The following is a 14,662-nucleotide window of genomic DNA, read 5'->3' on the forward strand; positions in this document are numbered from 1 at the left end:
TCTGAAAGGCGCGGGTTCGAATCCCCGTCGCACCAAACATGGTCGCCCTTTCAACCGTGGGGACGTTCAATCTCACTATTCGTTGGTAAACGAGTGGCCCAAGAGTTGGCGGTGGGAGGTGATGACTAGCTATATTTTCTCTAGTCTTACACTGCTAAATTAGGAACGGCTATCGCAGATAACCCTCGTGTGGCTTTGCGCGATGTTCAAAAACAAACTCCTATTCGCTAGTCTTCCGTGTGAAAAAGAGCACACACAAGTAATGAAACCCATAATTTCTTATATTTAAAATTATACCATATAAACGGAAACTTATCTTCTCCAGCTCAGAAAATTACGGTAATTAACGAGCAATATTTTAAACACAAGTTTGTTTTAAAGTAAACCAAATTCTATTATAATAAATAAATCTCGAACAATAGTGTGTTGTTGTTTTTTAATGGGAACGATTTACTTCTCACTGGCTGAGCTGGAAACTATATTTTTATAGCAGTGGTATAAGAATTTGGCTTAAATATCAGGTCATCCATTAAATAATGTCCGATTTTAGGTTCAGAAAAAGAGAAAGAATTTCAAACGCTTTTAATGTTATTTAATCAATAATGTATGTTCAATTATTATTAATTACTTCCTGCCAACGATTCACAAGCTTCTGAATGCCACTTCTATAAAATTCTTGAGGTTTGGAGGAAAAGAATGTAGAGAGGGTAGTTTTGACATATTCGTGTGTTCCAAGTTCTTTTCCATCAAGATAGTTCTGCAAACTTCGGAATAGACGATAATCAGATGGTGAAGGTCTGGAGAATAACGAGGATGTGGAAGTTTTTCCCAGTCTAGATCTTCAATCTTTACAAATGTGATCCTTGCTGTATGGGGCCGTGCGTTATCCTGGTGTAACACAACATCCTTACGATTGATTAAAACAAGCCTCTTTTCTTTCAGTGAAACATTCAAGCGCTCTAACGGTTGACAATAGAAGTCTGGTGTAATCGTTGCAATGAGTGGCAGTACCTCAAAGTAAATCACATCAACAATATCCCACCAAACTCTTAACAAGACTTTCTGAGGGTGGAGGTCTATTTTGGACTATGCTTTAGCCAGTTTACTTGCACTGAGATATTGCCTTCGGAGCTTAACATTTTTATAATATATCTGTTTTCATCTCCAGTTACTAATCTGTCCTAAAAAGGTGAGTTACTTTCACGAGAATGCAGAGAAGTGTAAATGCCTACTCTTGCTCTAAGACTAGCTGGCTTCTGTTAGATCATGGTGGACCCATTTTCGAAGTTTTGACATCTTTCCAAGCTGTTGAATGGGTTGAATTAAGTTTCTCTGCTAGTTCTTTAACCGATACAGCACAATCTTCATCAAGCGCAGCCAGCAGCAAGTCATCATTAAACTCAACAGGACCACCTGAACGTGGCACATCACTTAAGCTGTAGTCACTGAGCTTTTCAAACCACCTTCGACATTTTCTTTCATTGAGAAACTACGCACCATAAACACCTTGAATGTTTCATGTAGTTTCTTCTGTACTATTCCCTTTTTTAAACTCATAAAGCTTTTTATGCCTAATGTGCTCCTCGGTCACATTCATCTTCATAAGGGCTTATTTGATTAATAATCTGAAACAGCGAATTTTGGTTAGTTTCATTTATTTGTCTGAACATTTTTATACACGTCCTACTATATATTTTAGTCATTAAATCTTTCTACAAAGACAGAAATGATGATCCACTTTCTGTATTAAATTTTCGCACATTACTTATGGGATGACCAGGTAGCTGGAAATTAAATTTATGAATCTTAAAATATAACTAAACATTTATTAAGAACTGTTGTCAGGAGAAAATAAATTTCTGGAATTTTTTCTTGCTGCTAGGGGGCTTATTTTTCTCCTTTCAGCGCGCCCTTTTGGTCAAAGGTGGCACAAAGTTCTGTATAAAAACAGATCTATCTTCCTTACAATCAGAAGTTCAAAATACCAAAAGGATAAAGTTCAAAATTCAGAAGGTTCAAGCTGAAAGCTAGACAGCACGTAAGTGAATATATATTATGACTGTCATAATTTTTTTTCAGGAATATTATACTATTACATTATATTTAAAACAAAACAACAACGTTTTTCTGGGGGAACAGTGATAGATCTATCATTGTGCTATAAAACCTGACGAGGACCGAAGAAAGTAGTTGCTCCTCTACGTAGTGCTATTCATAGCAGTCGTTTTTAAATATAAACCTAGTTCTTGTTGTTAGGTTATATACTATTACCTTGGTGTAATTACAATGACATTTCTGTTAAGTTAAAGCTGAAAGTAAAATGATGGAATAAAGAATGGTAACATTGAAGAATCTCGCACATTCCCAGTGGCACAGCGATAAGTTTGTACGAATAAAACGCTAGTATCCTAGATTTTACGTTCTCATAAGAGCCTGGTTAGCAGAACAAAGATAGTCCATTGTGCAGCTTTGAGCTTAAGGAGAAAGCAAACAAAAACATCAAGAACTGTAGTACAGCCGAAAGTCTAATGAACTTTATTCACCGTTATTCATGATTACGAAGTTGTTATGTTTGTTATTTCAGTTCCAATCGAAATTGATATCTGTTTTTACAAGAAAATATTTTGTTTGGTTTGTTTTGAATTTTGCGCAGAGCTACAGGAGGGCTATCTGCGCTAGCCGTCACTAATTCAGCAGTGTAAGACTAGAGGGAAGGCAGCTAGTCATCATGAGATTCAAACCCGCGGGTTACGAGTCGAGTGCCTTAACCACCTGGCCATGCCAGGCCAACAAGGAAAGAAGAAATTACTGCATCATAAATTGGCAACGAGCTTGATATGTAAATATCTAATTTATTATTTGGTTTAACAAATTTTTGTTCATATGTAGGCTAATACTTAGTGTTCAGATTAAAGGATCCAAGGTTCGTGACGTGAGGGCGCTAATACTTTAGAGGAAAGCCGTAAATATTAAATTGTATTTCGGATGTTGAAGCAATAACTTGACACTGACAAAATAACACGCATTATAATCATGTATTTATTATTATCAGTTATAATAAGAAAGAATGTATTTTCTAATTCATTACAGTTACAATAATCTCTTATGTTAATTATGAAATAAGATAAATAAAAATTGGGAATTTGAAAACTTTCAAACAGGAATCGTAAATAAAATTGAACAATGTGAAAAGTTTCATGAAATATTTTATGGTGAAACACGTCGAACATAAAATACGTGCATTACAAAACATAATATTGATATTAGGATCCATGCGTCATGTTTGTCACAGTATATTTTTATTTAAAAATCAATAGTTATATTTAAACAAAATAAAAAATTACAACGCATTTTCCGCGAGACGTAATGTACTCGAGAAGACATATGCCCAAGAACATAATATAGGTATTAATATTACTGTTTCACCAGCCCATCACGTGGTACTATCAAGATCATACGTTTTAACTACAAATAAAGTAATAATAATGATATATAGAATATTCATATCATTAACACTAGTTTGACAGTCTTTTGTACGATGTACATATTTGTTTCATAATGTTGTACTTACTTTTTTACGCGTATTTTTGGAATAGCGAAAATACAAAGCAAATTGAATTAATTTTCTAAAAACGTCTACAGTTATGAATACAGACGTAAGTGTTTAAGTAATTAATAAATATCATAAAAATGGGAGAGTTCAAAATTATTTTACTGTTCATTGATTGAAATATTAAATCTTATTAACTGAAATATATACATAAGAAATGTTATAACAGATAATACTAATCTTAGCTTGGTGTTCATATGTTGAAAATTCGTCTAAACTGATTTGTATTCATCCTGACTGTTTCTGTCGGTAGTTTTTACAAACTACAGGCGGTCAGACGTAAGTAAATCTGGCTATAACTAATATATTCTAAATAAATTACAGATATTAATCTTGACTTTTAGATAGTAATAAGTCATAAATTCTTCTAATACACTAGAATCTAAAGAAGAAAGATGTCCAATACTTCTAAAGCTCTAGGATATGAAAGTGTAGACGCGTTTATGAAAGAATGCCTAAGAGAAAAACCACCCGAAGAAGTTAAAAAGTTCTACGCAAACTGGGCTTCCAACTATGACGAGGTAGGTATAACATATCTCATTTTATCTGCTACAAGGTAAGTATAAAAAATCTAGCTTCAACTAACTACTGTAGATATAACAAGACTAGCTTCACTGGCTCTAAGATGAGCATAACAAATTCAATTTCACATCCTCTATGGCAGGTATAACAAATCCAGCTTTATATTCTAATGTAGATGTAATGAATCTAGCTCCACCTGCTCTGTGTTTGGTATAACAAATCCAGCTTTATATTCTAATGTTGATGTAATGAATCTAGCTCCACCTGCTCTGTGTTTGGTATAACAAATCCAGCTTTATATTCTAATGTTGATGTAATGAATCTAGCTTCACCTGCTCTGTGTTTAGTATAACAAATCCAGCTTCGCTAACTATTAGTTAAGTATTACAAATTCAACTCCATCTGCTCAAAATTAAGTATAACAAATTTGACTTTACTTCCTCCAAGGTAGGTATAACAAATCCAGCTTCATGTGCTGTAACTCAGGTATGACAAATCCAACTTCGCCAGCTCTATGGTAGGTATAACAAATTCAATTTCACCTGCACTGTTACAAGTTATTTGACAATATAAAACCTAAGTTGAACAATTTTCTCAGTGCTACCACTCTTTTGTGCTGATATCTCGTGTGTGTGTGTTTTAAAATAACATAAATTTTCAAACCAATTTATAATTTCTAAAATGTTAAAATATAACCATAAACGTTTTATATTTTCAGTTACTTTTAATGATCATTGAATAAATAGTACTGGTAACACATTTAGTTAAGTCATAATAAATTCTAATGTATAGGATGTAAATGTTTTCTAGGGTTAACATTTTATAGTTTTTGTTGTTTTTTGTATCGGACATATAGTCTTCTAACACCTATTGTGCCACAACATTCCTGCAACCGTCCTTTTCTACTGTCAAATTGTTAGATCACGTTTCATCAACAGGTAGACATATTGTAGATACAGGTTACACAAACGTTATCATTAATAGAACGCACTACAAGTTTAGATCACGTTTCATCAACAGGTAGACATATTGTAGATACAGGTTACACAAACGTTATCATTAATAGAACGCACTACAAGTTTAGATCACGTTTCATCAACAGGTAGACATATTGTAGATACAGATTACACAAACGTTATCATTAATAGAACGCACTACAAGTTTAGAACAGGTTTCTTCAACAAGGCTGTAGTATAAAAGCAGAAGAAATGAAGTAGGTTAAGTCTGAGAACTTTAGCTATCTGAACATCTGTTGAGTAATATGAGTAATTACATACAGCACTTTTTCCATCATTCAGAAGGCCAAAAAGGAAGCATTCCAGGGATACTACAGTGTAAAATTATTTACTACACTTTGGTGAATCAAAAAATGTTGATTAACTAAGGCAATATTAGACAGCAACTGTTGAATTAGAAACTGAACTGAACAAAGCTTCATACGATCTCGACATTTAAATGAAACACTTTAGATTTAGTAAGACAAACATTCACAGGTGTGAGTGCGTGAGATAATAAGGTGATTAGATCATACTAATGATATATAAACTAAAATATAAAAAAATACGAGACTTGTATCCATGTATTCAGTAATACTTCCTGAATGCAAGTCAGTCTATTGAATACATGACACTGCTCTTTCTGTAAGTGATTATATTATCACGTAAAATCACCAGAGACATCTAACTTAGTAAATAATAACTACCACATCTAGAAACGCACAGTATGTCATGTCAATATTTTAAAATAAAAAGAAAATTTGTTTTGGAATTTCGCACAAAGCTACTCGAGAGCTATCTGTGCTAGCCGTCCCTAATTTATTAGTGTATGACTAGAGTGAAGGCAGCTTGTCATCACCACCCACCGCCAACTTTTGGGCTACTCTTTTACCAACGAATAGTGGGATTGACCGTCATATTATAATGCCCCCACGGCTGGGAGGGCGAACATGTTTGGCGCGACGCGGGCGCGAACCCGCGACCCTCGGATTACGAGTCGCACGCCTTACGCGCTTGGCCATGAAATAAAAAGAAAATAATTAATTTAGGGAAACGTGTATATATTTCAGAGGTAACAAAATAATACTTTAAATTCTCTATAAATAAATATATCTAGCAGTAACTAAAACAGTCATTTTCTTGCAATACTCCTGAACGGGCAAGTATATTACAGATTTATTTTTCCTCTTAAAAAAGGTAACATTCAAAATAAATCTGTGATGTAGAGGCCTACTACGTATTTTGGTTCGAAGTACCCTCAGTTGTGGATTCCAGTTTCGCCTATTCAAGGCCAATCAGGACAGCTTTAGTCTGCTAACTGTATTTCTTCACAATATTTGTAGGGTTTTTGAGTCATTTAATAACAATTTTTATTTTCATTATGAGATTTCAATATATATTATTTTCACAGTTGTCCCCACAAAACAAAAATTAATTACGTTTAACATATGCCCCCGTAATCTCACCAGTAAGACTGAAGACTTATAACACGAATACTCGAGTTTTGATACTCATAATGGTTACAACACAGAGTATCTTTGAGTCCAAGAGCAAACAAATGTAAATATGAAACCACATTTAATGTATCATATCCTAAAATGCGCATAAATGAACATTTTATTCAGTTTAATATAGTTTGAAAAAAAAACTGTAATTTGTTAATAAACTGTAATAAACTGAAAAAGTAATTTGTATGATGTCAGATTAAATCGTAAAATAGCCGGGTTTTAGAGTATGATTACGTTGACTTGTTTAAAATAGAGAAAGTGTTTTTTTGCTATATGTGCTCGATTTTTCCGTAAAGAAAACTAAAGAAAAACACTTTGATTAAAGGAAAAAAATGCACCCTTACATGTGACTCCGGGTATTTTGGGTAAGACAGTTGCTAAATTATTCATTGTAATTCTCCTCAAATATTTAAGAAAACATTTTGTCGTCTTTATATTTAATAAATATTATATCTTTCCAATATTAGTAGCATCATTATCATCACAGATAAGCAAGGAAGAAACATTAATATAAGGAACATGAATGGGAAGCCTTAAAACTGTCTACCAAATCGTGTGTTTTTCTCTCTATTTTGATGTTTCAATTGTTATCGTTTATAATTTTATAGGACGTGAAAGAAGTTGATTACAACGGACCCAAATTATTTGTGAAATCATTTGCAAACCTGAATATACCAAGAAATGTCGAAATCATAGATATAGCAGCTGGAACCGGAGCTCTCGGAGAAAAGGTAAAATAATTAGCTACCATCTTGAAATGTTTAATTATGAAGTTTTTAGTTCCATATTGTTTTTAACGAAGAGAATAAATACTGCAGTAAAATGTAATATTCAGTTCAGATACTTGTAACAAGTTTTCTTAAATTCACTAGCTTATAGAATATTTGATGATTTGTCTCCAAAAATTAGAAAGGAATGTACACCCATTAATACCGAAGAACAGACGTTTTTATAATAAAAGTTTTTGGATCTATATTTATATTTATGTAATAACGATGCACTCAATTTTTTTTTTTACAACTATGTTCATACACCGTGAATGATGTTACAATTAAATGTGCCATTTTCATTAGCAATGTTTGAAGACCATTTGTTACTTTTATGGGTACTTTCGAGGAATAATCTGTATCATATCCGTTCATTAACAACAGGAGAAAGGTCTTTAAGGTTGATGTGGAATTCGCCTACAAGAGAGGACCAACATATAAATAATTCTAATGCCACTTATTTCTACTGGAGCGAAAATATTGTATGGTGTATTTGTAGTTATGAAGTTGTGTATTTCCACACCCACTTCACATCCATTTTTGTGTCTATGCCACTTCTTTTCTATACTATACATCAAATTCCGTGTTGGTATAATTGTGTATTTTTCCTTAGTTTACAGCAATGTTTCTTTACTTCGCATTCTTTTTTATATTAGAGTCGTTTAAAAAAACTTCAAACTTCAGTGTTTTTTTTATTATTATAATTCTTTTAACAAGTGTTCAAGATGACACTTCTTATTTATGACACAGACCATTTTACATGAACTTTAATTGATGCTGAAGTTTTAATAACTGTCTTTTGTTAAAACCCGCAGTTTTAAACCATTTATTTAGACGTAAAAATGCCCAAGACAAGAATTATAACTAGTTTGTTTGTTTTTGTTTTTAAATTTCGCGCAAAGCTACACGAGGGTTATCTGCGCTAGCCGTTCCTAATTTAGCAGTGTAAGACTAAAGGGAAGGCAGCTAGTCATCACCACCCACCGCCAACTCTTGGGCTACTCTTTTATCAACGAATTGTGGAACTGACCGCAACATTATAAAGCCCCCAGAGGTGAAAGGACGAGCATGTTTGGTGTGACACGACCCTCAGATTACGAGTCAAGCGCCTTAATCACCTGGTCGTTTCGAGCTCACGCATTAGGATAGAATAAGTGATCACTTTATATATATATATATGTAAAAATGGCTCTTTTGGATTGAGAAATTTTTTACGTAGAGGAGCGAACAACGTTTCGACCTTCTTCGGTCATCGTCAGGTTCACCGAGCCGTTTTTACGTATATATTTTTCTCTAAAAGTGGGTTTTCTCGACATCACTCAAGTGATCACTTTGATTGTCATGGTGAATTCAGAGACAGAACATCTTAATTAAAACGCAGTTAGACTGTTACACTTTGAAAGTCATCCCTTTCAATATTTAGCCACACATTATACAATTCATCCTGATATGAACATTATATAATTATAATAAACGGACATTTAAAAAGTATATGTATATGAAGTTTTTAATAGGAAATAAAACTGTACAGAAATCATAATAAGTCTTAATGAAAATTTAATTATTTAAGCTAAATGACCAAAAAATCTAAAAATTACATCTTAAAAAGTAAGTGTTGTCATTTGTTTTCCATCTGCAGTCCAAATTGAATTCTAGGCCTTCTTATAGCAAGAATCATAGTTTAGTTAGTGAATCGTCGTCGATACTTTTGCAAAGCAGTTTGAAGTGTTATGACAGTTTTCGTTCTGTTCCTATGGTAGAATTAATAAACATCTCATAATAGTTCTGTGTGACTGAGATCATGGAGAGTCAAGCGTATTCTGGATAATTGTTACTTATGATCGTAACATGCAGTGTGATACATTGTTTTATCATGTTAAAATACGTGTAAATTTTTTCTTTAGTAATCTATCTGTACAAATCAGAGCCCCATTCTTCATTAAGTCCAAATACGACAAAGCTGAATAGTCCTACCTCATGATAATATCTTCCTTCCACATTTCATTGTCAGGAAAGCACATTCACATCCAAAGCATTCTCCGTTTTGTAGATAAACGTCAGAAACGAATAATACGTATGTGAACTCGTTGCTTTATAATATAAAAATCCATTTTTCATTGGCGCAGATTAAATACCACGATAGTCAACACTTCTATTCGCTTTGCGATTAATAATTTTTAGATAAACCTAGCGTGGTTGCTTTATCTTAGAAATAGCCTGAGATTCGAGGAACTAGCAAGTAGAATATGAAGTGTATGATGTTGTAATTAGTGGAATAAAAAAGGCAAGACAATTCATGAACTTTAAATTAATATAAAATGTGTTATTAACAAAGGAAACTTAATTAAATGCAGGCTGGCTGATATAAAAGTCGGAAGGCTATTGCTTCGCTGTGCCGATTTAAGAGAAAATATAATATATTTGAATAAACGAAAATGAGAACATATTACCTGTAGATGTAAACTTATGGCAGTTATTAATAAATAATATCGATGATAAAGTATTGCACGATAATACATAAAAAAATGAGAAACATAATGTTGTAAACCTGTTTAAATATACCATACCCACGTTTATAGTCACTTAATAACACAAATGTTCGTATTAATTTAGTTATGTGCGATCTATTGATTTTCATTTTATTGTATTACAGTTGAATGCAATGGGTTACAAGTATATCGATGCTCTAGATGGAACACCAGAGATGTTAGAAGTCGCACGAAGGAAAAATGTCTACAGAAATTTTTTTGAGTTCTACCTAGGGTGTGGTGACGAGCCACCAATCAAAGATGGTATGTTTTGTCGTGATATAATTTGTTAAAATAAAATGCGTAGAAGTTATTTGAAAAAAATAGCGGGAAACTGCTGAGTTTAATTATGTTAAAGTAGTGTGAATCAGTAAAAACACGAATGAACCTAAGCAAAAAGTCAGGTGAATTTAGAAAATGTTGACTTCACAAGTCGTGATTCAAGGATGATAAGAATATATTTGCAAAACTACCAAGTCAATAATAATAGTGAATATTGTAAGAATTATGATAAAAGGAAAAACCTAGACATCCTTGGAAAATAAACCAAAGTCAAACTTGTCGATTCATATAACTACACAATATATGAAAAAGTAACGAAGATGGTATTCATTTTCTTGTGTTTGAAAGTGGTGATTTCATTTCATTTTTATAATTTAAACATTTAAGTATCATCAAAGTGTTCATCCACTCAAGTCAAAGTTAATATTCAACAGTATATTAATCCAGCATGCAAGTACTAGAAACCGCAGAAAATCAAATATTTGTAAAAAATAAGAAGTATCATTAAAATCCAAAACATAATGATACTAAAGTGACATTGTTTATGATCATTTCGACTTTTTAGACCAAATCTTTAATTGTAGATTTCAGTTCATCCGAGCGCATGGCAAAGTTTTGTCTTTATATGCTTACTGTGGTCGATAGCTTTAATTATTAATTTACATTTATCTCAGATTCTAGCTCGAAGGAAGAGGTGAGGTTACATCAGTTTCAAAGAACTTACGAAAATAGAATCTGGTTTGTAAGAGTCATAAAACTGAAGGCAATTAAGGAACTTTTTAGCTTAACAGTACCAAGTAACGAAAGTGAACCTGAAACAGGATATGAAAACTAAAATAGCTGTTGAATTTTAACTAAAAGAACCGAATTATACAGATATATAAACCTCTAAATATCGTACGTTTTAAACACCACCAAATAATCACTTATCAACAATTGTTTAAATATGAGAATGTCGTGGTTTCACGTGTATTGAGCAAACTTTAACAGTGTAAAAATTATGTACGGATCAAAGTTAGGAATTTGGCACTTGTCTTTACAAAGTACAAATGTAGAAATTAAACTAAAAACTAATTAACAGGATGTTTGTTAACACTTCTAGTAATACATATCACATATTCCTCCTTGATAACAAACAATATGTTAATGTTATGTTTATTAAGAAGACACCAACCACACATACACTTGTTCACGTTCTTTCGATATATACTGATAAATTACAACCCTTACAGGTACTTATGACGTAGTTATATCGGCTGGAGCAATTGGACGAGGACATATTCCATACACTGCTTTCTATGATATTATTAAGATGGTAAAACAAGGTACGTGTTAATTCTCTTTTACACAAACCTAATCTAATGACATGATTTATCATTATCCTTTATATAATATTTATCAACTTTTTTAAATGTTATAATAATTTGATAAACGCTCACGTAATTCTAATGTCTACATGAGAAACATGCAACTAGAAAGCATTAACATAAAATGTAATTGTTATAGACTATAGAAGTAAGACATCTTAACATATGAAAAATATGCAAATTAAATTGACACTTATTTAAATTATAAAATTAAAAATATAATCAACATTTGTGAAATGAATTATCTGTTCTTTTTCTGATTACTGTTTTGTTTATCTTTATTTATGACTCCTTCTATCGTTTAGTTTATGATTGAATTTTAGTTATGCTAAAATGCTAACCTATCATCTAGCTGATAATTTGTACTTTGAGACTTACATTAGGTTCTCCTAGTGGTGACCTACAGATATCACTAATTTTGCATAAAAATATGTAAATTACCTACAGATATAATGCACAAGAGTATGTAACTTATGAACACATTATATGTAATCTCGTAATCTAAGCAATTAATAAAAACCCTGCACGGAGCTGCTATTTAACAAATTAGTTCATGAGATATGGTTAAAGCGTAATATTTTTTAAATTTTTGCTCGATGTTCTTAGGAATTTTATAATTTAAATATGTAATATAATTTGTTTGTTTTTTGTTAAATGGCTCTCTTATTTTGATGTCTTCCTTTATTGAAATACTTATTAATCTTGTTTGTTTACTGTGTATGGGAACTTATCAACTTTGGATTTCAACAGTGTGTAAGTCACACTTTAGACTTCTGTTGTTGTCAACGTAAATATCTTGTTTTTCAATCCCAGTTATGGCATCGAGTTACTTCAGACTGTTACATGTTTAAATTTCAAAATAATTTTACTTGGTTGTAGGCCAATGTTAGACTACATGTCTGAGTAGCCTTCGTTTCACATCATCAGAAGTGAAAAACATGTAATCATGATAGAATCCTGATTTATTTAAACGTTTCCCTCCACTTTATGTGAAAGTGAATATTTTTATTATTATTACTATATATACAAATACACATGACAGCAATTTTGCACGGTCTGATATTTGTGGCTTGACAAGTAGGATACTTTGATACGTAATAAGACTTTTTATTATAAAGTTAGTAAATTTCTTGTATATGTTATTTTTATCATTTCATATATTAAATTGTATTACATACACGTGTATGGTCTTATACACATTTTATACTAAAAATACAAATTTCTTTTACTTTTTAAGTAGCAAAAATATATCTTACATTTATTGAATGAAATTAATAACTGATATATTTAAATAAAATATTTAGTAATTACGAGGTGTACTAACACAGTCTAAAACAACATTCTATTCAAACTGTAACTGTAAAATCGTTTTCTCTATATATTTACTAGTGTTTCAATACTTTAAGCCCCTACCGTAACTGCTATTACTTCTTAGCTGGTTAACAAAAGTTCTTCAAATTGTTTATTATTTGCCCTATACTAGCTTGAGATATAGTGTTAAAACAATGATAACCAACATTTTCTTGCTAGGAGGATTAATTTGTTGGATTACAGATCTACCTGAAGAAAGTGCTAAGGAAACCTTCAAGACTGTTATGGCTGATTTAACAGACAACGGGAAGTGGAAACCTCTTCAAGATCCCATTCGTCATGAAAATTTTTATCGTAAAGAATGGGCTTTTTTTTATGTTATGCAAAAATCGTAGCTCGAATTTTCGAAGTGAAACAAAAACGCAGCTTTCTTTGGTGACTTAAGTTTTAATATAAAAGTGAGTTATCGTTTTCAAAAATTATTTTTAAAAATATTTACTTTAGTTATTTTTCAGTTTGTCCTTAAAAAAGAAAAAAATTGATATAAACTGAAATAAAAAGCATCGTTATTCAGCACAATACTCCTACGTTTTAGACATTGGGAAAATGTTACAAAAGCTAACAAGTCTAATAATTCAGTTTGTGAAATAAAAAGTGCTTAGCCTCTAACTCTGACTTGATTACCATTTTGTATAAATACAACAACCTACACTGCATATCTCTGTATTACCTTCTGATTACTATGAGTTTATCATTCTTCAGTATGTCTTCAGGTCTTCAAGAAAGATCTCGTAGTGATTACTGTACACTGATCAAAAATAAAATGCAACAACGTAATAAGTATAAGTTTACTCTTATTAGTTATAAGGAATAAAATGATCAGTTAGGTACATTCGTTGTTAACAACCTAATCCGCTACCAACCCAACAAAGTTCGATCAGCTTCGTATGGATCTAAATTCATATACTGAGCTAATAATGCAAAATTATTTGTATATTAAAAGTGTAATAGGAATAATAAAATTAGATATATCAAACATTCAAACCAATATTGGTAGTGATACTGATATTAAAGGGGAGAAAATAAAGTTCGTTTTATTATGTCGAGGAAACATTAGTTGTTTAGGTACAAGTTTTACCTTAGATGTCATGTTAATTATACTATTTAATTTCAAAATCAACGTTTATAAACAAAACTTTAAACGATTTTCTATGACAACGTATTGCGATTAAAAGGAATTCCAATATATCAAACATTGAGGCCTGACACAACATCTCTACCCTTACACTTACAATTAGAATTTTGATACTCGCAAAGAGAAAAGTACAGACAGCCGTTTGTGTAGCAATGTGCTTTAAAAAAAGAAACCTCGTTGTTTCTGTGCGGTCTACTTCACAAAATACATGAATTGGGGAGGGAGGTTTGCTCTGCCCACGAATAATGTCTAAACTCCTCTAACGTTATAAGTCCGCAGACATACCGATGTGCCACTAGGTGAGGGGGTGAGGTAAAAGAAAGTATTAAACCCTCAACAATAACCAAAAAGTAAAGTTGATAAAATTCGAGAAAGTTTAGTACTAGTAATAAGACCCATGAAGGTAATTAAAGGGATTATAAATATAAACGTCAAATTAATTACTAATAAGTGAACTTAACTACTGATGTAGTGTAAAATATTATACCACATAGTTATCACCACTAGATTCCATCTAGGAACGTAGGGCCGCAATCGCTTGCGGATTCTTCAACAATTATTTAAGTGAGTCGGTTGT

At 32.0% G+C, this 14,662-nt stretch overlaps 1 protein-coding gene across 1 annotated transcript; it reads left to right on the plus strand.

The window, feature by feature from the left end:
• Window positions 1-1,909: 1,909 nt before the first annotated feature.
• Window positions 1,910-13,559, plus strand: LOC143238757 (methyltransferase-like protein 27). The gene is made up of 6 exons (XM_076479271.1): window positions 1,910-2,038; window positions 3,990-4,131; window positions 7,244-7,366; window positions 10,056-10,194; window positions 11,445-11,537; window positions 13,110-13,559. Exons 2-6 carry the CDS (start codon window positions 4,006-4,008, stop codon window positions 13,283-13,285), a joined length of 657 nt encoding a protein of 218 aa, XP_076335386.1. The 5' UTR covers window positions 1,910-2,038; window positions 3,990-4,005; the 3' UTR covers window positions 13,286-13,559.
• Window positions 13,560-14,662: the final 1,103 nt, after the last annotated feature.

Source organism: Tachypleus tridentatus, chromosome 13, assembly GCF_004210375.1.
Source record: "Tachypleus tridentatus isolate NWPU-2018 chromosome 13, ASM421037v1, whole genome shotgun sequence".
NCBI lineage: Eukaryota > Metazoa > Arthropoda > Merostomata > Xiphosura > Limulidae > Tachypleus > Tachypleus tridentatus.

Bases quoted from the DNA above. Each gene is read 5' to 3' on its own strand.
- LOC143238757 (XM_076479271.1), top strand. From the start codon at position 4,006: ATGTCCAATACTTCTAAAGCTCTAGGATATGAAAGTGTAGACGCGTTT. The intron at 7,367-10,055 runs GTAAAATAATTA...ATTGTATTACAG, and splicing joins CCGGAGCTCTCGGAGAAAAG to TTGAATGCAATGGGTTACAA. The intron at 11,538-13,109 runs GTACGTGTTAAT...TTTTCTTGCTAG, and splicing joins TATTAAGATGGTAAAACAAG to GAGGATTAATTTGTTGGATT.